Source organism: Adiantum capillus-veneris, chromosome 11 (genome assembly GCF_014529385.1).
Source record: "Adiantum capillus-veneris isolate H3 chromosome 11, ASM1452938v2, whole genome shotgun sequence".
Lineage (NCBI taxonomy): Eukaryota > Viridiplantae > Streptophyta > Polypodiopsida > Polypodiales > Pteridaceae > Adiantum > Adiantum capillus-veneris.
In genome coordinates, this window is record NC_140941.1 from 116270069 (window position 1) to 116294964 (window position 24896).

The following is a 24896-nucleotide window of genomic DNA, read 5'->3' on the forward strand; positions in this document are numbered from 1 at the left end:
GGGGCCCATATGTTCATGCATGGCCTAAATTTGCCTACCTTAGCCCGAATCCCAATACGCCTAAATTTTAAGAAACCAGAGACTTACTGTACGAACAAAAGAACAAAGAAACTCTTACAGAGAGTGAGAAAAAGCTTTGCATAGGCTTACACAGGGAAGGTAAGTGCCTCTTTCCCTCTTTGGTGTGTGTTGCTCTCTACCCCACACTCGTATGAGCTTCCCTCTCGCATTTCCCTCCGTCTCTCTCTCTCTCGCACACACTTTTTGTTCGCGTGATTCTTGCTCAATGCTCTTGAATCTTGCAACAAGAGCAAGAATGCCGAAGCCGACCAATCTCTATTGGAAGGAACACACAACTGTCATCAGTATTGTCAACACTCCAACTCAAAAGGGTTCCGGCTGTCGCGAATGGTCATGCAAGTATTGTGGTTTCTCGCTCACAAGTACAATCACACGTGTTGTGAGGCATTTAACAGGGATTATGTGCACAAACAACTATAGTGCGTGCAAGAAAGTGCCCAAAGCTGTGAAAGATAAGCTAATTGCTGAGAACTTTCCAGAAGAGTTGGCAACAAACTCTGTTAAAGGGACTCGGCAGACACAGGATGCGCTGCAAGATGCTCTTCTTGGAGAGTTTGGTGTACAGGGAGATGACATTTTTGAGTCTCAGTCCACACCTATGGGACAACCATCTGGTAGTAGAAAGAGAGCACGGATCATCGAAGTAGACGAGGATGAAGAGGACAGTGATGTGCATGTGCATGCGTCGAGGCAGATTACTTTGCCTTCACGGGTGAATTCTCAATCTTGGGTAAAGGAGCGGCAGAGAGTGGTTGAGATGGAGATTGCGCGCACTCTAATCAAGTGCAACATTAGCTTCAATGTCTTGAGAATTGAGAGGATGGTTAGAGCCATTGCACAGGTTGGTGCGCCAGATTCTTGGTTAGGACTTGAGTACAAGAAGATGCGCACCACTACGCTTGACGAGCAGAAAGCCTTGATAGACAAGGCATTGGTCCCAATAAAGGCAGGTTGGCAGCAGTTTGGTTGCACTATTATTTCCGATGGCTAGAGTGACATACGCAGGCGCCATATCATCAACATTCTTGTCTCCTCTTGCCTTGGTACCTATTTCTTACGCGCTGTGGATGCAGGGAAAGCAGGAGAGAAGATTACAACAGAGTTCATTTACAAGCATATCAAGAAAGCCATTGAGGATGTGGGTAGAGATAATGTGGTACAGGTGGTTATAGACAATGCATCCAATCGTGTAGCAATGGGGAAATTGGTGTCGGCTGAGTTTCCAGGTATTGTTTGGACTCCTTGTGCAGCCCATTGTCTAGGTTTGCTCATGGAGGATATAGGGAAACTACCTTGGGTGCAGCCCATAGTGACTGATGCTACTCGGATTACTACATTTTTCCGAAAGAAGCATCAGGCTTTAGCCATATTTCGCAGCCACAGTGCTCTTGACATGGTGCGGCCATCCAAGACCAAATTTGCATACATGTACATAGTTTTGCAGAGACTCTTGAAGCTGAGGAATCCACTTCTCCAAACTGTTGTGGACCCAAAGTGGAGAGAGATGCATGACTCACAAAATGAGAAATGCAAAGCCATTCAGAGACGGGTGCTAGATGATGCATTGTAGACTGAAGTGTAGAGTTTGACAATGGCGTTGCAGCCCATCTACGTGTTGTTGCGGGTCACCGACATGGAGGGATCCACATTGGGTTTGGTTTATCACCTCTTCATGCAAATGAAGGGGCATATCATGGCTTGCTAATCCTTGTCACAAAATCAGTAAGCTGAGCTTAATACTTAAATACATTATACTCATAATCTCTACTTGTAATTTCCTGAGTCCTGACACATGTTTTGCTTGGGTTTTTTGCAGTCGAGATGATGTCCTAGGCTCTAGCTCTTGTAGAGAGTCGATGGGAGTTTATGAGTCGTCCCATTCATGGGATGGCTGCAATACTCTATCCTTTCTACAAGACCCCAGAGTTGTTTCATGAGAGTAGTCTCTTGGCCCTGAAAGACGAGTACATCAACCGCATGTTTAGCATTGAGGAGGAGTTGCAGATAGATGCGGAGATGAGCAGTTTCATGAATAACTTGGGGCTGTCATTCACACGAGCAGTGGCGCTACGTCCAGAGGCCACCAAGTTTCCTCTCACATGGTGGCAAAACTATGGTAGACAGGGCCTTTCACATCTCACTACTATTGCTCTACGCTTGCTCTCACAGGTATGATTTTGACACACAGAAGTCACTATTGACTGACTTCAAGTTTGATGGTATTTATGCTACCATTGCACTTGCCATTGTAGGATTGCTCAGCAAGCGCTTGTGAGCGCAATTGGAGTGCCTACTCCTTGATTCATACGAAAATCCGCAATCGGCTTAGCACTTCACAGCTAGAGAAGCTAGTATATTGTAGGGCCAACATGAACCTTGTACGTTCCTACCATGCTTTGGGGACACTCAAGCAGGTTTGTTGAGCTTTGTTCTCATTGCTCAATGTAGTATTAGTATGTATATTGTTGTACACAAGTCAATGGTCACAGTTGTTTATACTTCGAAGTTTGAACGTTGAATAGGCTGACCCTACAAAAGTGAAGCTGATGGATGATCCAACTACATAGACGTTGGATCCGCAGATTCGAAATGAGCAGGAGGATATTCTTCGCATGCTCCACAAGGAGTTGGAGAGTGTGGATAGGCGTGTGACTAGATCACGCGCACGTGCTTACAGTATTCCACTCCATGAGAGAGCTGCAGATCCAGGGATTGCACGGCGGTAGATGATTCGCAAGGGGAAATTGCCTATTCGTACACCTCGGCGACGTGCGAATGAGGCAGTTCCTCTCATTCACACTCAGGAGGAGGAGGATGATGATTTTGATCCAGACTTGCAAGCACCTTGCCCTGCAATGGTAGAGCCAGAGTATGATGAGGAGGGCAATGTCTTGACTGATGGAGACATGCCTTCTTTAGTTTCCTCATCCTCTACCTCTGATGATGAGTTTTGAGGTCACCATTTGCTAGACATTTTAGTTGGCAGCAGCCAACTAGTTATTTTCAATTGATGTATGCTCTATTAGGAGCTATCTTGACTATTGACTCCACATTTGAGATTTGTGACTTGTAGCTGAGTCCTGACAATTGTTGTCAGTTGTGACATTCACATTAGTATGGACTCTGTTTGTTCATTGTCTTGTGACTGTCCAGTTGTCTTAACTCATAATTATCTTGCTCTTTTGATGTCATGACTCATGATAGCAGTCTATAAGTGATGAGTCTAATAGGTAAACACGTACACCGTACAAGTTCAAACTTCAATGCCCGCAGGCGCATATCGCACGTCAGGTATGCGATTCTTGAGTCTCTAGCTGTTGTATATAGAATTTAGACATAATCAAAGTTGTAAAACATCAAATTGACAAATTCTATAGCTTTGTCTCTGAAACTGACAGTTATTTTTGTGGTTTCTATTCTTTTTTACCAATGCCACGTATTTTTCCGTACATAAAAAATTTACCCATACGAGACTACCACAGTACGTACGTCCACGTACCGTACAACACGTACGGTTCCACCTTGTCTGGCTCATATATTTTGCAAATTTCGGATCCTTCGCAAAATTAAGCATCATCTTTGTTCCATCGCCGATCAATTGTCGACGCTCCGCCGGAGTAGGCCGAAGCGGGTCATACTCCTCGCGTGAATCTTCGTTGTGATCCCTCCCTTCCCGCATCTCCGGAAGCAGAGGGAGTCGACTGATCTTTGCCTCAAGCCATAGGTGTCGTGTAAAAAGGATCGGATTTCCCGTAGGAGAGAAATCGGCCGCGCTCTGATACCACTATAACAGACTTGGACACTCCAAGTCGAGAATCTACCGCGACACCACAAATAATCACTTCAAAATAGTTCACAGTTCACAATTGATTTGACACTGGCCCGGCGGAGTTCCGTGCCTAGAGCTATTGGCCCCAAAGACTGGCCCCCCTTTCGGTATTTCTTTTTGTATTAATCTATTGCAAAGTGTAAGTGGGTAGCCGGGACTCACTCGCAGACTCTGCGTCCAGATGCTCTGAGAAGTGAGAGCCCAACTACCTATATAAAGGTTTACAAGGGATGCCAAAAGCAAAGCCCCAAAAGCTGAAAATCAAAAGTTTGGGTATATTTTAAAAGCCCTAATAAAATAAAACAGAGGCTCTTTCTCTCTCTTTCTCTTATGCTTTTATAAAATAAAGCAAGAGCTTCTCTCTATCTCTCTCTCGTCTCTTGTGTAGAAAAAAAGCTTCTCTCTATCTCTCTCTCTCGTCTCTTGTCAAAAAGCTGCCGAAAAATCCGCCACGATTTGCGGGCGTCCGTTCAGCTGCCATGTGTCAATTTCTCTACCATTTCCAAGGCTGCTGTATAGCCATCCATGTCAGCTTTTCAAGTCATTTCCAGGGGTTCCCCAGGGCAGCCACACCAAGAGCAGATAGTGTGTGTGTACTGGGCAGCCACGTCACCGGTTTGTGACATTTGTGGGTTCTTTAGATGCTTTCTTTGGACAATCTCGTTTTATGTGACCTTTAGTGTGACATTCAAAACATCCTTTTTGCATACACAGTGTCACGTGACACATCCAACCCTATGTGTCCGTGGACAAGCTACAGCACGACAAGGGTTCAGTCATGCCAGTCAGTCTAGATTTAGAAGTGATCTGGCACTTTTGTGAGTCTGTTCGCAGACCGTGCATGCCCAGACACTTACTGTAGATGCATATCCTCTAGTTGCACACAGCATGATCATAAGCATTCCCATCAAAATCCTTCAAGGGAATTTTCCAGTGCATTTAGCCTATTTTTCTTATTTTTGACATTTTTCACTTATTTTTTTTAAGTGACTTTTGTTGAAAAGTAGGTAGGGAAAATTGAGTAAGTTTGTATATAAGCAAACCTAGACTAGCACTAATTGGCAGAAGAGGCAGCAGGAGCACACGCTCAACAGGCACCTTCTCAGCAAAAACCCCCCCAAGAGACCTAGCGTTTTTGGAGCAGATCCAGTACCTAGCGTTTTCAACACCAGATCAGCCAGCGATTTGCACTTGCAAATTCCGGCGACAACAGAACATCAAACCAACCTAGCATTTTGCATTTGCAAGACAAACGGCGACAGATTCCAGATTTTCAGCCCTAGCGTTTTTGCATCTGCATCACACCTTGCGTTTTGTAGATTCTCCGCGACGGAACCTCAAGAACCATCAGTGTTTTCAGTTTTCAGCCCTTAGACACCGCAGATCAAGTCCCGAACCTCGCAGATCTCACCTTCCCGCAGCAGATCCTTGCCGCACGGTCAGATTCCCCAGGGTTTACAGTTTCAGCCCAGAAAACGCAGATTTCAGCATCTGCGTTTTCAGCCCATCTCCGTCGTCATCATCGATCTAACGTAGACTTGCATCAGTCACATGCATTCAGTTTGTACCAGTTTGTGCAATCAATAGTAGACCACTCTCGCCGACGAGAGAGGGGCCTTCGGAGAAGGGTTTTACAACGTCTCTAGTGTCGTATTCTCTTCTCTATCTCTCAGTCTCATACACTTGCACACACAGTGTCCATTTACTTTGTTTCTGATCATTGCACTCCCTCATTAAGAACGGAAGGCTCTCCCTTCCATAAGAACAAAAAGGAACCTTGAGCACATTATGGAGCACTCATCTTGAGCAAAGTTCAAACATTCATTCCGTTGCACCTTACATTGGTATCAGAGCTTTGGCAGTGTTCTGTATCAGTCAAGGAAAGAACCACAAGAATCACAAGAATTTTTTTTGCTTGTTGAGGTCGCACGAACCCAAGTTCACTTGGGCGTGTCAATTCCTAATCGTGTTTTTGAAGAGCGACAAGAATCCCAAGAAAGAAGGGCTTGTCCAGCCTCCCCTTGTGCCTCTATTCACGCATTGAGAGCGAACCGTGCACCTAGCGGCCGGCCAATTGACGTGAGGTGGGAAAAAGCAACCTTGGTGTGCGCACAAGGCCGCCAAGGGGTGCGCCCGCGGAAAAGAGTAGAACTCGGGTGAAGAGAAGATCCTTCTCAAACACAGATTGCAAGCGAAAGAAAACCTCAAGAACCCAAGACTCCCAAGAACCCAAGTTCCTCGTGAACTTAAGAACCCAAGACCACAAGAACCCAAGACCACAAGAACCCACGACTTCAGAATGGTCATCACTCGAAGCGGAATGGATACTTCGCTTGGAGGTGATGAGCATGAGAGAGGCAAAGAAGACTTTTTCCCACCAGGAGGTTTTTCCGACCCTCCCCTTCCCCATTTACGTCAAGGATTGCACTAACTCCTATGGAGGCCTTGGACCAGATGTTTATGAAAAGGAAGTTAGAACGCGAAGCAAGAAATGCAGAAAGAATGGCAGAAATGGAACGCAGACACGCAGAAAGAAGAGCAAAAATGGAGCGCAAACACCAAGAAAGAATGGCAGCCGCCGTCAAAGGAAAGAGCGACCAACACATGAAAGAGTTCTTGCCACTCTTTTCTCAAGTGCAGGCACAAATGCAAGAGATTCGGGAAAAGAAGACTCTCTCAGTCTCTTCTTCTCCAAAGCATGACACACAGGATTTGCATGATTATGAGAAGCATGATGAATTGAATGACAATGATAAGCATGATGATTTGCATGATCAAGATGTGATTTCTCACAAGCATGATGAGTTGCATGAAGAAGATGTGATTGTTCACAAGAAGGATGATGTGTTAGTTGATACTTTCTCTAGTGAAGCTAACCTCATTGCAGAGACGATCAATCACGAAGACCCGATCTTGGCTATCGAGCCTACGTCCAAAGAACCCCTTCAGGAAGAACCGACCTTGGCTCTCGAGCCTAGGTCCAAAGAACCATTATAGGAAGTATTATGTGTTCGCATGATTGATACGCACGCATTGTACGAGTGTTTCATTCGTGATCGTTTCTTGTATTTTAGTCAGTGTCTTTATGTGATCCCTTTTCCTAGGCATGACATATGTACGTTGAGCACGTTTCACTCATGAATGAGCACGAATGTATGCGGATTGTTTATGAAAAGCTGAAAGGTATGCATTCAAGGAAGTCACATTCGTTGTCTCTTCCTTGGCATGACACAGTTGTAGAAAGAGAACATGAAAGTATGAACACCAAGCATGGACATTTCCGTTTTGAATTGCCACCGTTGATTGATTTAGATCAGAAGAGAAAGATACAATCTCATTGTTTGCGTGTGTGTGGTGAACGGTTTGGCTCTCCGTCTCTTTGTTCATCTACATTGCATGCACAGTCTTTGAGGAAGACAAGATTTTTTCCAGTCACTTTATACATGGAATAGGTATGCTTATGGTTTTGTGTTGGAAGAGGTTTCAGGATTTTTCAGCCATGGAGATTCTTGAAGAAGAAAGAAGCATGACTCTAGACGAAGTTGGAGCCACAGAAGACTTTGTGTCACTTTCAGCGCGGCCCAAAGAAGCAAGCGTTGCAGACCTTTATGAAGTTCAAGTACCGCATGACCCACACATCAGAGTGGGCCGGCGAAGAGTCCCTTCCAGGATTCCAAATGCTATTGGCGATCTCCCTCGACGCCATACAATTCGGTGCCAATACCTCACTTTGAAAAGGAGGGGATGTCACGTGACACATCCAACCCTATGTGTCCGTGGACAAGCTACACCACGACAAGGGTTCAGTTAGTCCAGTCAGTCTAGATTTAGAAGTGATCTGGCACTTTTGTGAGCCTGTTCGCAGACCGTGCATGCCCAGACACTTAGTGTAGATGCATATCCTCTGGTTGCACACAACATGATCATAAGCATTCCCATCAGAATCCTTCAAGGGAATTTTCCAGTGCATTTAGCCTATTTTCCCTATTTTTGACATTTTTCACTTATTATTTTTAAGTGACTTTTGTTGGAAAGTAGGTAGGGCAAATTGAGTAAGTTTGTATATAAGCGAACCTAGACTAGCACTAATTGGCAAAAAATGCAGCAGGAGCACACGCTCACCATGCACCTTCTCAACGGAACCTCCCCCCAAGAGACCTAGCGTTTTTGGAGCAGATCCAGTACTTAGCGTTTTCAACACCAGATCAGCCAACGATTTGCACTTGCAGATTCTGGCGACAACAGAACATCAGACCAGCCTAGCGTTTTGCATTTGCAAGACAAACGGTGACAGATTCCAAATTTTCAGCCCTAGCGTTTTTGCATCTGCATCACACCCTAGCGTTTTGCAAATTCTCCGCGACAGAACCTCAAGAACCATCAGCGTTTTCAGTTTTCAGCCCTTAGACACCGCAGATCAAGTCCCGAACCTCGCAAATCTCACCTTCTCGCAGCAGATCCTCGCCGCACGGTCAGATTCCGCAAGGTTTACAGTTTCAGCCCAGAAAACGCAGATTTCAGCATCTGCGTTTTCAGCGCATCTCCGTCATCGTCATCGATCTAACGTAGACTTGCATCAGTCACATGCATTCAGTTTGTACCAGTTTGTGCAATCAATAGTAGATCACTCTCGCCGACGCGAGAGGGGCCTTCGGAGGAGGGTTTTACAACGTCTCTAGTGTCGTATTCTCTTCTCTATCTCTCAGTCTCATACACTTGCACGCACAGTGTCCATTTACTTTGTTTCTGATCATTGCACTCCCTCATTAAGAACGGAAGGCTCTCCCATAAGAACAAAAAGGAACCTTGAGCACATTATCGAGCACTCATCTTGAGCAAAGTTCAAACATTCATTCCGCTGCACCTAACACACAGCTCGGTCATCAAGAGTTAACCTATCTCCTAAAATTCCTTGAGCATATTTTTCATCAGGTGTCAACTTAGGGGCTTCCCAAGTTTTAGCCTTTTCTTTATCATCATTGTGAGAATTATGTGCTCTAGGTGTAGAAGAAGATTGAGAAGAAGAATTGCCGTCATGCTTACCATTGGTCTTACCGTGCGGTTGATTCTAAGAAATACTTGACTTGTTCTCCTTCCGCTTACCTTTGTTGTGCTTCATCTCTTGTGCCAAAGCCATTGTCATTGTAGTCCGTAGGGTTGAAAACTTGTACATCAAACTCGATGTACTTGTCTAACCCAAAAAGGAAAGCCTCTTTTCCTTCGGCATCCGATTTGCGCAATTGGACGCCAATCTGCAAAACACGGTTAGAAAAAGACATAACAGGAGTTCCATTTTGCTTTAGACCACGCCAATCTTCTTTTAACCGATCTAGGTACTGCGGTGGCAGCAAGCGAGCCTTGAGCCAGAAGCAAAGACACATGGGGGACAGGCCTCCAACGTTTTCTCCAGAAGCAGGCCTGCCCCCCTTGTGTCTTTGCTTCTTCTGCTTCTATTGGGTTCCCCCTGTCCTGCTTATATAGATGCTAAGTGTTGGGTCGAGCAGTGCTAGAGGAGCCCCACGAATTTGGAACTGATAATAATGTCACTTAATAAATAAATGACATTAGAGGTTGTTCACATGCAGTTAGGTAACTGGGTTCCTGTGGTGGAAAATGCTCATGTTGGGTACTGAATACTGATGCTAATGATCATGGGTTGTGCAATCAGAGGGTATGCAGCTACTCTAAGTGCCTGGACATGCACGGCACAACGGTGCTAGAACACTTCCTAGGCTACCTAAACCCTAGAAGTTGGACAGCTTGCCCACATGCACATAGGGTTAAATGTGCACATGACACAACCAGTACGACTACCTTGAGGATAAGGGCAAGAAGGCCAAGGATTTTAAGGAGGGTGGGCAAGCTTTAAAGTTTGATACTTTTTTAGGCTTCAAGGATACCCATAGAGCCCTCGCTTTTAACCAGCAATTTGACATCGCTTTTTCGAGAGGGCATTACTCAAAGCACTCCAAGGTACAAAGAGCGGCTTCTTATCTCAAAGGGAATGCCCAAACATGCTGGTCTACCCTATTGTTGCGTAGGGAAGCGTCGACGAAGTGGTTCCAATTCAAGCGAGTTTTCACTCACTTAGGAATATGAACGAGATGTAATCACCGCTTGGAATCATCTGAGGATAACCAAGAAAGACACACCGGATGTTTATTGTCAGAGATTTTGGGATACTTTTCTACCTTTTTCTTCCTCTAACAAAATCAACTTCAAGCAAAAAGTTAAGCAGTTCTGCTATGCACTCCCCAAAGAGATACAGAGTTATTGTTTGCAGAAAAAATCCAGAGTCCATGCGACGGTTCATGGGAAATGCCAAACAGGGGTTTGCAATTCATGCAGGCACTCTTACTTACCCTATAGACAGACTAGTGGCAATCAGGACTAGACAAGAACCGACCAACAAGAAAAAGGGAAAGCGAGAGGAAAAGAAACCTTTGGGCCCTAGATTGTCAGCAGAGCAGCACGCCGAGTACTACAAAGAGGGCAAATGTTACGGCTGCGGGGAACAAGGGCATGTGCTTGCCAAGTTCCCCAACAAAGCGTCTAATGATCGGGCAGAGGAAAAGCCAGAGAGTTCCAAAGCAGCAAAGAAGCGAGCAACGAAAGGTAAGACATAGGCAAGACTCGTACCGGATTAGCGGCACCAAGACGAGATGTTGTCATTACACTTGTCATAGGCAAACTTCGGTTGCATTGTCAGCAGTATATAGGGCAAGAGGACTTTTACATCGTGCCTTTAGAAGGGTGTTACGTCCTTTTGGGAATCCCCTACTTCCATAAGAACGGCGCTGTGGTCAACTACAAGGCGAGAAAAGCAACATTGAAGAATGAAAAGGGTAGAGATACAGTTCTTGATGTAAAATTAAAAGGCGAGTCCATCCCACTTGTAGCGAGTTCGGTCATTTCGAAATTAATGAAATCAAGTCTATTTGTTTACTCCATCTACTTGAATGAGTTAAATGACAATATAACGTCAAACTTGTCCCACCTTGAGACGAAACAACAAGATGTTTTGCAAGCTCAAGACCATTGTTTCTCTGAAGGCTTACCGGGAGAGTTACCTCCTTGGCGACATAAAGATCGCACAATTGATTTGATCCCTGGCAGCACGCCACCAAACTGGCCACCTTACCCAGTTAGCAACGCCCAGAATGAGGAAATTATGAACCAAGTGAAAGAGCTTCAAGAAAAGGGTCTAATTCAGCCCAATTCATCACCTTACTATTCGCCAATGTTGTTGGTGATGAAGAAAGATGGATCTTTACAATGCTCAAAGTGCTCTTAGCACTATGGTACATACGTGTTTTTTGCCGTTCCGGGCCCCGGCCCCATTCCCTAACTTTTGACGTCTCGACCCCGACCCCGACCCCGACCCCGTTCCCATTCCCCGTACCATGTCTCTATGCCTCAATAAAATGACGGTCTAGAACAAGTTCCCTATGCCTCGCATCGAGTACATTTTGGAGCATCTCAATGGGCTAAGGTGTTTTTGAAGATCAATTGAAGAGTGGCTACCACCAGGGTGATCCTCCAAGGACCATTCCACACAGGGAGCAACCAGAGATAGTTGACAGGGCTAGGGGTTATGGACAAGCTGAACTACCATTTCCTCATAAACAACCTATGGATCAATTGAAGAGTGGCTACCACCAGGGTGATCCTCCAAGGACCATTCCACACAGGGAGCAACCAGAGATAGTTGACAGGGCTAGGGGTTATGGGCAAGCTGAACTACCATTTCCTCATAAACAACCTATGGCTCAAAGCAGCCTGTTGACTTCTTCTATTGAGACAATTGGCCAAAAAGCATGTGGACAGCTGCCACGTCATGTGCTGGCATCCATACATAGGGTGCCACGAATTACAGCCCAATTTCCGCCCTCATTTGTGCATCTGTACTGCAAGCCATCCTCTTCTGGTCCATACCATCTGCCACATCATTCGATTGTCAGAGGCGCCAGACAGTGAGCAAATTTTTGATAATTTTTAATGTTAAGCGTGCCTTGAGCACCATCCCCAGCAACCTCCCATCCCAAGGACTCTCTGCCCCCAAACAACCCCATAAAATCCTAGCAGTCTGGCCATCCCTGCATCAAGGATGCTGGGACCATGTGACTATTTTGGCAATGCTTCCCTAGCAGTCTAAGTTAATTACATGGACAAATGTGGGCCCTGGGGTCGCAAAGCATTTCATAGAACGTGCAATCAGGCCACGAGCATATGTATACAAAGCATTCTGGACATTAAACCATAAATGGGCATACATCAATCCCTTGCAATGTTTTGTGAGTGATTTGCAACCAGTACATGACGCATCATAAAAGTGCACACTCAGTAATTGGCCCCATCCAATTGATACATCAACCATGGTCAATGCACCTGATGAAAAGCGTGTATAGAGGAAAAAAACACAAAAGACCAGTCTATGCTTAAAACTCTCCAAAGGAGACTTACAAACGTATCTCCTACAGAATTTTCTGCACAAAAGGAGGAAATGGTCTGCCCAAGAGCAATTGTCAAGACGGAGGCCAATATGAGCTCTACTCAAAAGGTGGACGATGCCTAGTAAACGAGCTAGTCTGAGGTATTAATTGACTCGCATATGCCTTCAAAATATCCCTGTCATGGGAGGAAAAAAAGCAATCGACGGTGCAGCACTGCCAGGAAAGCCAACAAACCCTGGTCTAAATTAGAATTGCACGAACGCACATGACTTAGCTCAGAAAAGAAGAAGTTGAAGAGCACACAACACACAGTATCTTGAATAGCCTCAGGCATAACACTATGGAAAAAAGTATACTCACTAGCAAAAGTCTCAAGATCCTGTTGTTTTACTTGGAATCATTTCGGTTGTAAAGTCAAACTTCATGATCTTCTCAAACCACGTTATCCTCTATAGTTCCCATGATTAATCCTTCATAAGGAAAAGGCGTGGTTTTCGCATGTATAGCCCCAGGAGTTGTGGTTGATTACTTACTGCCTTGCATTCAAGATTAGAAAGGTACTCTCTTTGTGTAACGACTATTACATAGAAAAATTACTCTCAATGTGAGGTTCTTTAGCAACAACTTTGGTGATTCTTGTGGGAAAGCTTCACGTGCATTGTAGAAGCTTGTACATAAATACCCACGGTCCCACTCTACTTCACAATCTACGCTCTGTTGTGATGTAACCCAGCCCTGTCCAACGTTCACAATTTCTTCATCTTAGACATCCCTTGAGGCCATGCAAAAGAAATATGAGAGGAGGGAGGGAGCGAGGGAGACCTGTGATTACGAATGCCCAAATATGTCAATGAGCTGCAGAGCACTTGTGAAAGCTGGCGATCGAAGTAGCCATTAAGCAGAAACTCAAGGTTGAGACGCGAAAACACGACACCATCCACCAGGGGGCTGCTGGTGCTCTGGAGAGCTTTCAAAATCTCATGGATCTCATAGGAGGAGACATTAAACTCAGGGTTGTCATCATTGAAGAGCAGGAGGTGGCGGAGGGGGGTCGAGGGAGGCAAAGTAGCCAGCAGGGCAGGCAGGTGCACAGCTGCATCTTGCCAGGGGATGCCCAGGGTTACCACGTGATGCTTGACTGCTCGTTGCACCAATGGGTTTGCAATCTGACCTTCCTTGAGAAGGATGTGACTCGAGGGCAGCTCCTCAATTTGATGCATATCCGGATCTAGCGATGCAGCCACCTCCATGCTTGCGTCCAAAAGCACACACTGATCTGAAGCTAAATCATCTCTCTTTTCCTCTTCCTGTCCCACTGGGCTTAATCTCAATCTTTGCACATCCTGCTGTGCCGGGAGGGTTATCGAACTCATCAGAGTAAACGGCAGGTAATCAAGCTCTTCCTGTATATGCTCGCCATCTTCCAGTATGAGGTACTCTGCGGGACGCTTCCAGTGCCTCCCGCTCAGTAGCCCTGTTGCAAGCTGTGGCTCGTTTGATCCTTCATCCGTAGCCATGACCTACAGCAAAGGACTTTGGCAAACGCTTTAAGAAGCAAGGCCACGGCACGGCGGGCGGAAGCGGGGGGGAGAGGGGCACAACGCCACAGAGAGGGAGAGGGAGCGAGAGAGATAGCACGGAGTTAAATGCCTCGATAGCATAGCGCCATAGCTCTGCGCCCACATCGCAATGTCAACGCGTTCCTTCTTTGAAATTTCCTTCCACACGACTACTTGTGAGCGCGGAAACGGGGCCGCGCCGGCTCACCTACGATGCAAACGGGACCTGCAGACAAGCAAACGCACATATAAAAACGCAACTTGAAAACTGAATGCAAGAGGGACACGAGAATGAGGGACGCGAACGAATGATCAATATCATAAAAAAGTGCCGAATACAAGGGACGCAAGTAATCACTTGAAAACGGAGCTGGCAGGTTGGGGGAAGTGGCACATACTTCCCTTATATACACCCTCGGGTTGAGAGAGCTTGACGCCCACGTCAAGCCGGGGTTTTAAGGAGTGCCGATACAAAAGTTGATGCCGAGATTTTGGGGCGGATATTTACAAGGAGGGGAGTTAGATGTTGCCACCAAAATGTCTAGCTATCTAAGGTGATGCTAGTTACAAAGTGGAGGGAGGACTACTCTAAGTGGTTGTCATTTAGTGGGTTGTCCTCCTCTTCAGTTGGCATGTTGTAGAAGCGCAGCACAAGGGGTCTCCCAAGTCGGAGCATGATTTCTTCAGGTACCCAAGTGCATTCCGTCATAGGACGATTTCGCCATTTGACATAGAATAATTGTCCCCGGCGCCCAAAACGCGACTTTAGGATGGCCTCCGGCTCATGTGGCGGGCCATCCTTTACATATTCGGGGAGGCTTCTACCATAGGTGTTATCCGGCACGAACCTTTTGAGTCGACTTACATGGAAGGCGTTGTGGATGTTGATGTGTGATGGGAGGTCCAACTTGTAGGTGATGTCGTTGTAGGACTTCAGCACTTTGTATGGCCCATAGTAGCGGTGGTTGAACTTCGGGGAGAGGCCTTGAGGGAGGGTGATATTCTGGGAGCTGACGAGGACTAAGTCACCTTCTTGGAGGAGTTCGGCAGGCCTTCACTTTTGGTTGGCGTATTTGGCGATGCGTACCTTGCTTTGCTCAAGACTCTTCTTTGCCCTTTGCATGCGGGTTTTCCATTGTTGAAGAAACTCTTCACATTCCAGATCCTGGGCATGCACGTCGACGGTTGCCAATGCAAGAGGTGTGATGACTTCTTTACCTGTGGAGAGCTCGAAGGGGGTGTAGCTAGTGCTGCTATGGATGGAGTTGTTGTAGTGGAATTCCAGGACGTCCATGTATTCGGACCAGTCCTTCTGATCTGCTTTGACGTAGCTGCGGATGTAGTCTTCAATGCCTTGGTTGACTCTTTCAGTCTGGCCATCGGTTTCTGGGTGGTAGGCGGAGGAGAAGCGGAGCTGGGTTCCTAGCAGCTTGAAGAGCTCGCGCCAGAGGTCGCTGAGGAAGCGGGTGTCGCGATCGGAAACTATGGCTAAGGGGAGGCCGTGGTATTTGAAGACTTTGGCGAATAAGTGTTTGGCTACTTGGTAGGCTATGACGGGAGGCTTTGCAGGTATGAAGTGAGCTTGCTTGGTGAAGTAGTCGACGACCACCATGATGGTAGTGTGGCCGTGGGAGGGGGGAAGGTCGACGATGAAGTCCATACTTACCATGTCCCAAGGCCAGGAGGGTGTTGGCATGGGGTGGAGGAGGCCAGCAGGCTTGACTCGTTGAGCTTTGACTAGTTGACAGGTTGGGCAGGTACGCACGTAGTCGATTACGTCCTCCTTCATTTTGGGCCACATGTAATGTTGGTGGAGTTTGTCATAAGATCTTTTCTGTCCACCATGTCCCGCTAGCTTGCAGTCATGCGCTTCCCACATGAGATCTTTCTTGAGCTCTGGGTCATTGGGAATGTAGATTTTTCCATGCGCATAGAAGAGGTTATCTCTGACTTCAAAGAGACCCATTGCCGCTTTACCAGAGATGTGGTCGTTGAGCATGCGGAGGACAGCAGGGTCAGCTTTCTGAGCGTCGAGGATGCGTTGGCGTAGCGTGCTGGTTGCTGAGGAGATAGCATTGAGGGTAGGCATTCGACTAAGTGCATCGGGCATGACATTTGTGGAGCCCGGTTTGTGGATGATCTCGATGTCATATTCTGCCAGTGTATCTTGCCACCTAGCTTGCTTGGGGGTGATTTTTGGTTGGGTCTGGAAGTACTTGAGGGAGATATTATCTGTGTAGACCTTTGTGTGCTTGTCTTGGACATAGTGTCGCCACTTTCAGAGGTAGTGGACGACAGCGAGCATTTCCTTCTCATGTGTAGTCCATCTTGTTTCTACATCGGTGAACTTGTGAGATTCGTAGGCGATGGGCTGTTGCTCTTGCATGAGGACTCCACCAATGGCACCATCGGAGGCATCTGTATGTACTTCAAATGGTTTGGTGAAGCCGGGAAGTCGGAGGACAGGGGTACTACACATGGCAATCTTCAGGTTCTCAAAAGCTTCTTCTTCTCTAGATGTCCACTGAAAAGGTTTGTGGCCTTTGGTGATCTCTGTAAGTGGGGCAGCAATCTTGCTGAAATCGCGGATGAAGCGGCGGGTGTACTGATAGAAACCCACAAATTCTTGGACCTCTTTGATGGAGGTCGGTGGAGCCCACTTGATGACGGCGTCGACTTTCTTAGGGTCCACCATAATGCCTTCGGACGTGACGATGAAGCCCAAGAACTCGATTTTCTGGACAGCGAACTCACATTTCTCCAGCTTTGCATAGAGTTGGTGTTCCCGGAGGCACTGGAGGACTGCTGCGACATGCTTCTGGTGCTCTTCTAAGGTCTTACTGTAAATGAGCAGATCATCGATGTAAGTGATGAGAAAGTCGTCAATCATGTCACGAAAACTGTCGTGGATTATTCTGCAGAAGGTGCCAGGACCGCCCGGTGAGACCGAAACCCAGGACAAGCCATTCCCAGGAGCCGTAGCGTGTGCGGAAGGCGGTCTTCGCAATGTCTTTAAGAGCAATGCGGACTTGGTGATAGCCTGAGCGGAGATCGATGCGCGTGAAGTATTTGGCACCCTGTAATATGTCCAGGAGGTCTTCCATGAGGGGAACTGGGTATTTGTTTTTGATAGTTATTTTGTTGAGGGCCCGATAATCCACACAAAGCCGCATCGAGCCATCTTTCTTCTTGACGAACAGAACTGGGGCCCCAAAAGGAGAGCTGATGGGCCGGATGAAACCTTGATCCTCCAATTCCTGGAGTTGCTTCTTGAGCTCTTTGAGCTCGGTGTCGTTCATGCGGTAGGGGGCCTTCGCCGGGGGTGTGCTTCCTGGGATGAGGTCAATTTCATGTTGAATTTGGCGGGGAGGGGGTAGGCCGGGGGGGAGTTCTGGAGGCATGACATCCTTGTACTTCTGAAGGATGGGGGTAAGGGAGGGGTCACCCACTTTGGCCTGCTCGATGCTGATGGAGTTGAGCCTTGCTGTGGGCTGCTCCTTTGCCTGCATGATGCAGAGGTGAACCTGAGCTCCTTTCTTGAGGGCCCGCTCTGCTTGCTTTGCACTCATGAGATTGAGTCTGGGGAACGAATGCTCTGGAACTTTCTGTTTGCCTTTCATCGCTGTTAACTGAGCAGGGTCTTGGCGGTTGATGGGAGGCGAGTTGGTTTGAAGATGCGCCTGGCGGGTGAAAGCTTGCGTTGTTGTGAGTCTGGCGCCTTGTACTGTTACTGTTTTGCCCTGATTATTTAGCAGTAATTGGTCCACCTTCATGCCTAGGAGTGCAATGAGGTACTTGTCGTTGAAGGAGAGACCAATGATTGCCTCAAAGTCGTCCATTGGGACCACTATGAAATCAAGTCGACATGTGAATTCACCCATCTCGATCCTGACTTGACGAGCTGCCTTGACATTGTTATCCTTTCCTTGGGCAAACTTTATTGTTGTTTCGTTGACGATGGTGAGACGTAGGCCCAGGCGCGCGGCACATTGTGGCAAGAGAAAATTGTGTGTGGCGCCTGAGTCACTACAAGAGGCTATTCATATTAGCGACGCTCACACAGCGACGCTCAAAAAAAAAATTCCCGGCGTCGCTATGAGCGTCGCAAATTTCTTTGTAAATTTGCGACGCTCATAGCGACGCCGGCTGGGCTAAAAAAATAACCGAGCGCGCCCAAAAACTCAGATCTCAGATCTGAGTTTTTCGGCGCCCTCAAGCAAGGAGCAGGTAACGCTCTCCCTCACTCTCTCTCTCTCTCTCTCTCTCTCTCTCTCTCTCTCTCTTTTTCTTCTCCACACACACACACACACACACACACACACGAGGAGAGGAAGGAGAGCCAGATATGCTCCTTCCCTCTCCTCATTCTCATGTTCCCTTCCCCTCTTTCTCTCTCCCTCTCTCTCTCTCTCTCTCTTTTTCTTCTCCACACACACACACACACACACGAGGAGAGGAAGGAGAGCCAGGTATGCTCCTTCCCTCTCCTCATTCTCATGTTCCCTTCCCCTCTTTCTCTCTCCCTCTCTCTCTCTCTCTCTCACACACACACACATACACACACACACATAGTGTTTTTGAGAGAGAGAGAGAGAGAGTACAAACAAAAACAAAAACGCACACACACATACATAAACAAAGAATGCACACACACATTGAGAGAGAAAAAGAGAGAGAGAGCATGCATAAACAAAAAACGCACGCATTGAGAGAGAAAAAGAGAGAGAGAACATGCATAAACAAAAAACGCACACATTGAGAGCGGAAAAGAGAGAGAAAACATGCATACGATCCAAAAAAACGCACACACATTGAGAGAGAAAGAGAGAGAAACTAATTTAACGTCGTAGGAAACTAATTAAAATTAAAAGAACTAAAGATCTAGCCGACGAGGAGTTGAACTCAAGACCTATTATTCAAGAGGGAAATGGCATAATCAATCTATCATACTTGGCATGGGTGATAGAAAGGTTATACCATTTATCTCTTTTTATTGGCACACACATCCACACACGCGCACACACACAAGAAGAAGAGAGTTATAACGTCGTAGAAAACTATCTTAAAAGACGTTAAAGATTAGGTTATATGTAGACTTACATTAAATTAGATTTAGGTTTATTTTTAACTAGATTTACGTTTATTTACGCTAGATTTAGATTTACGTTATATTAGATTAGATTTAGGTCTCCATAGACTGCGATGCCTGCATGAAGCGGGTGAAGAAAGCCCTCAATGGAATATAGGGTATTGCTGCCTTCACTCATGGTGGGCTCCGTCGATCCAAAAGTACTGGTGAAATGTCTTCAGAAGATAGGGAAGAAGGTGGATCTTCAGGGCGGCAAGAGTCACTACATCCCCGACACAATGACCATCTAGACAACCTCTAGTCATTCAACAGCAACTTCAAAGTTAGTAACAAGAGCAAGAACGGTCTAAAGGGCCAATTGCTGTCGTCAGATGTGGATGGAGATGAGGCAACGTCACCGTCGGAAGTTAACTCTCACATCTTTAGTGATGAGAATGCCAACTCTTGCCGAGTTATGTGAAAAATTATGTGTTAAATCAGTTTTAAGGTTCTTATAATCCCTGTTAGTTTAATTCTTTGTTTTTAATATAACATAATTTACGTTAGATTTAGATTTATGTTATATTATATTAGACTTAGGTTTATTTAGGTTTACCCACACACACACACACACACACACACAAGAAGAAGAGAGTTTTAACGTCGTAGGAAACTATCCCAAAAGACGTTAAAGATTAGGTTAGATGTAGACTTACGTTAAATTAGATTTAGGTTTATTTTTAGTTAGATTTACGTTTATTTAGATTTACGCTTATTTACGTTAGATCGAGTCCACGCAAGAATTACTTACGGCTTAGGGTTTAGAGTTAGACGAACAGTGAAAAGATCTACTGTGAAAAGATGTTAAGATGCTGTGAAGTGCTACAGACAGAAGAGGCAAAGGGGTTTTGTCCACTACATGCAATATCATGTAGACGTGGGTGTGTAGATTTCTTGTACCCACAAATATAGGTATTGACCAATAAAGACGAGATTATAACCCGGTGGTTCTGATCTCCGTGCACCTCTAGACCGAGGTGTGCGGGGATTGGACATGACTAGAGAATGTGAGGTAAAGAGAGAGAGAGAGAGAGAGAGAGAGAGAGAGAGAGAGAGAGAGAGAGAGATAAGACGAAGAATGCCAATAGAATATTAAATTTGTTGTCCAGGTTATAAGTTTTTTATCCTCATTATGAGTAGCGATGAGGATGTGGGACCGTCCAACCAAAACACCTATCTCTCAACGAGGGTCTTATGTCCTTGTAATCAATGCAAGCATGCTGTGCGACGGACAAGACGTGTTTCTTTGCAGCACGTTCGTGAATTTGGCGAGTTCGATCCATCTATTATAGATCGAGTTGTTGCCAATTATAACTCGTCGGACTCTGACGCTGGCCAACAAGCAGCAATCTTGCAACCCAATAGACGTGTTCGCAGGCGCTTTGGTCAAGCAGCATATGTGAGGCCACAAGATGTAGCCTCTGACAGCTCGGGGGATGATCATGCAGAGCACATTCCCAACGAGGCAATGTTTGAGCCCGAGATTGATGAAATGATCGAGACGATCATGGATTCAGAAAGGCTTATCTATGATGATATGAAAAGTGAAGCCGATACGCCATTGTATAATGGAGCACGTATGTCTAGATTGAAAGCACTCCTGGTTCTTCTCAACATGCAGTCAAAGTTTGGATGGAGTGACACTAGCGTCACAGCGCTTTTCAGGTGATCTATTACAATTAGTTTACTTTAATAAAATTCTAAATGTATAATGATCTGATAGATTTTTACACGACTGTATCATATTTTTATGTTGTGTAGATTGCTGAAAGAGCACATACTACCAGCTGACAATGTGATGCCAGATTCCCGAGATGAAGCAAGAAAGATTTTGCGAAACTTGGGGATGGATTACAATTCTATCCACGCTTGTCCTAATGACTGCATTCTTTTCAGAGGGGAATACATAGACATGGAGAAGTGTCCGAAATGTGATTCCGAAAGATATCGAGTAGATCTCCACGGGACAAAAATTCCACAAAAGGTTTTGCGACATTTCCCTCTGCTTCCTCGCATCAAGCATTTCTTCGAATGTAAGTCCATGGCCGCCCTAGCATCATGGCATGAGGAGAATAAATCTTCGGATGGTGTGCTACGAATTCCTGCAGATTGCGTAGCGTGGAAACATATAGATGGAACATGGTCGGATTTTGCCAGGGAAGCTCAAAATTTGCGCTTAGGCCTGGCTATGGATGGCGTAAATCCATTTGGTCAAAGATCAACATCTTGCAGTGTATGGCCCGTTGTCATCGTCAACTACAACATTCCCCCGTGGTTGACTACGAAGAAGGGGCACCTATGGCTAAGCTTGATTGTGCCAGGGCGATATAAAGTGGGGAATATGGATGTGTATCTTCGTCCACTATTGGAAGAGCTACAACAATTGTGGATTGGCATAGAGGTGGTGGATATGAGCCGACACACAGGACGACGGAATGCTTTGATCAGAGGCATTCTAATGTGGACCATGCATGACTATCCTGGGCTAACAGAATGCTCAGGTGATCTATTGACACTCCTCACTCAGACACTGTAAATCTTGTTTTTTCCCATAGTTGATCTATTATCATGTGTATACATGCAGGGCTTCAAACAAGCGGATACAGAGCATGTGTCACATGTGGACCTAGACTGAATGCACGTAGGGCACCCTCACTGAAGAAGCAAATCTACGAAGGTCATCAAGCGTATCTTCCAGAGAATCATGTGTTACGCGACGGCTTTTTGGGAAGAGAGCCACCAAGGATGTCTGCACAAGCATGGTTAGAGCAGAAGGAGATGTGCGATGACGGATTGCCTCCAGGGATGAAGAGACTATCTCTATGGTACGAGTTACCATACTGGCCCCGACTCATGATCAATCACTTGCTCGATCCAATGCACATATTCAAGAATGTGGGTAATCTACTATGGGACCATCTGACCGGCAAGAAAGATACTTTGGGAGCCAGAGTTGACCTTAGAAATGTGGATCGTATGGAGCAATATTAGCCGCAAACAGTGTCTGATGGATCGATAAAACTCCCTAAAGCACCATGGATTTTCACAGGAGCCCAAGAACGCAAAGTAAAAGAGACCATTCGATCTTTGCGGACCCCCACTGGCGTAATGCACTCGCTCCGAACGTGTTTTACTAAAGAAGGAAAGCTTACCGGTTGAAGTCACACGATTGGCATAAAATGTGTCAGGTACGTTCATAGTGGACTTTAATATCATTGCATAAAATGTGGACTTTAATATCATTGCTGCACATACTTTACAGTTTATTTTACCGGTTGCCATTGAGGGATGTTTGTCTCTCGACATCCGTAACACAATCTACAAACTTGCAAAGCTGGTGCAATGGATCTCACAAAAGGAGATCAACGTAGACTCCATACCATTCGCCAAACTAAATGCTGCGGAGCTTGTGTGCATGTTTGAGAAACATTTTCCTACTACAATGCTAACCATTCAGGTGCATCTTCTTGTTCACATAGTTGATGAGGTGGAAATAGCTGGCACAGTTCATTCCAGATGGATGTTCTTCTTAGAGCGTTTCATGAAAACGCTTAAGGGATATGTGCGTCAAAAGGCACGTCCGGAGGGTAGCATGGCAGAAGGTTGGTTGGTATCAGAGTCCCTAGTGTACATTGGAGAGTGGCTAGACGGATTTGATAAATCCCGGGACACGCTATGGCGAACCATAGATGATGAGCGCATATCTGGGATTGTCATGTGCAATCTCGGTGTTGAGAAGAAGATGACAGAAGATCTAGAGGCTAAAATCAACCGATTTTGCATGCTTCACAATCCAGTGATGCAAAAGTGGATTTCACAATATGAGGATGCAAAGCAAGAGCGACAAAGGGCACGAATCGAGTGGAGACGGGGAAGACGACCACCGATGCACTATCCAGCGGTTCTGGAGAGCCTACCAACCTTCATGAGCTTAAGATGGTTGCACAACCAATTGAAAAGCGCACAACAATGCGGTGACGAAGTGACTGAAGAAGAGTGGGAGTACTCTCGGGGTTGCGCGACCAAGGTAAGTTTGCAATGTACGACTAGCAAGTGACTTTATTTATAAACGTTTGAACGGCCACTCATAATCTTTGTTCGTTGTAGTATAAGTCATACACAGCAGCATGGTGTAAAGGTCGACATTTTAGGGTGGAACGAATCGACAAAAAGCGTTTTACTCAAGATTGTGGAATCATGGCAAAATTTGAACAGTCTAGTCAACGACGTTCCTCTGATGCAGATCCTATGGTGGCGGAACTCACTTACTTCGGCACGCTGCAAGAGATTTTGAGGATCGATTACAGAGGATTTTTTGTCGACTTGTTCGACGTGCAATGGATCAAGGTAATCATGGAGGGTTGCAACGGTACTGTGCGTAGAGGAGAGTCTGGTTTTCTTGAGGTGGATTCTACTAAGAAATGGACTGACCTAAGAGACACTTTCGTACTACCCGAGCATTGTGAACAAGTAAGTATGTAAATAGTTAACATCCCCCTTTTACAAGTTATGTGCTTGAAAGCTCTCATGTAAGTTATGTGGCTCTGGCAGGTAATATTTCATCCTACAAAGTCTACATCAAACTGGTGGTACGTCATAGAGGTAGCCCCTCGTAGTGCAAGGACGTATGAAGGCTACCATGTGCCAATCACAACGACATCAATGGAGGAGATCAGAGAAGATGCTCAATCAGAAGCCGCTGCGGTGGTGCCAGACGAGCATCAAGATGCTACTACTCTATATGGGGTGCATGCAGAGGAGCTACAAAATGAAACAGAGGATATGTGTTTAAACGGAGAGCTCTATATAGATATAGGAAGTTATGCTGAGTTATGCGAGGATGAGAGAGAGATCTCTTAAAGCCACAAATATTGTATTTGAACAATTTTGCTCTGTGTTGTAAAAGCTCTGGCTCTCTAAGTACCTTCCATGATGTATAACGCTCTTTTCTACTCGCGCTCACATATTTTGATTGAAAATTCTGAGTTTTCGACTTGCCTCTTCTATCACTCATTCATTGCGTCATTGTATTTATATGCGTCATTATGTCATTGTATTTAATGGTCTTTGCGTCATTGTCTACTCTATTCATTCAATATTAAGTTTAAATATTCGTGTGTTTAATGCAGGCATGGATGATGAGGATTTTCTTTCTTCTTTGTCACCGCAGCAGAGACAGTGGTACGTGGAGCGTCATCGCTCTGGCGCATCATCGCGCGTTCCTACTCCATCCGCATCTCCCTCTCTTTCGGAGCATTCGGCGTGCTCCGAAGCTTCGGCGTCGACGAGACGAGCTTCACACTCGTCTAGACACCGGCGCTCTAGTGGTGGCGGTGGCGGTTGTTGTGGGGATTCCGCCACCGATGCCTCCACACCGCCTCGTGTTCGACGAGGCTCTTTACCCTCCCCTTCTTTGCCCGCCCCCACACCAGCCACAGCATCGCCATCTACGCCAGGTTTTGCACGGCTGACTGTTCCTAGAAGCTACACACCTCTACCTACTCCGCCAGGAGCCACCCCACTCGGCACTCCTCGCTTCGGGGCCCAGACGCCGGTGGAGACACCTGACGTCCGTACCCCCATCGACACGCCGCTAGAGACCCCTGCCGGGACACCCAGGTTCACGCGTCACCGGCCAGAGGGCTTGCCTTACTCCGTCGACATCAGCGGCGGCATCATCATGGATGATGACGGCAAGAAGGTGATCTCGCGCATGCGTGGTCTTTGCTCTCAGCTGTTTAGACACTACATACTAAACAAATGGAGTGAAGTACCAAGTGATTTAAAAAACAGAGTCATCAGCATACTTCATGATGAGTTTCCCGTTCCAACACGGGATCAGCGCT

At 46.1% G+C, this 24896-nt stretch overlaps 1 protein-coding gene across 2 annotated transcripts in view; it reads right to left on the bottom strand.

Moving 5' to 3' along the window:
• Positions 1–14075, bottom strand: part of LOC147447884 (uncharacterized) — a 71797-nt gene extending 57722 nt beyond the window's left edge. Inside the window, exon 1 of one of the 2 annotated variants that reach the window (XM_086523787.1) lies at positions 13186–14075. In XM_086523787.1, the coding sequence (XP_086379913.1) occupies positions 13186–13880 (695 nt within the window). In that variant the 5' untranslated portion in view covers positions 13881–14075. Of the gene's footprint in view, positions 1–12723; positions 13070–13185 lie in introns of those variants that run through there. The other variant, XM_086523788.1, reaches the window with a different exon arrangement.
• Positions 14076–24896: the final 10821 nt, after the last annotated feature.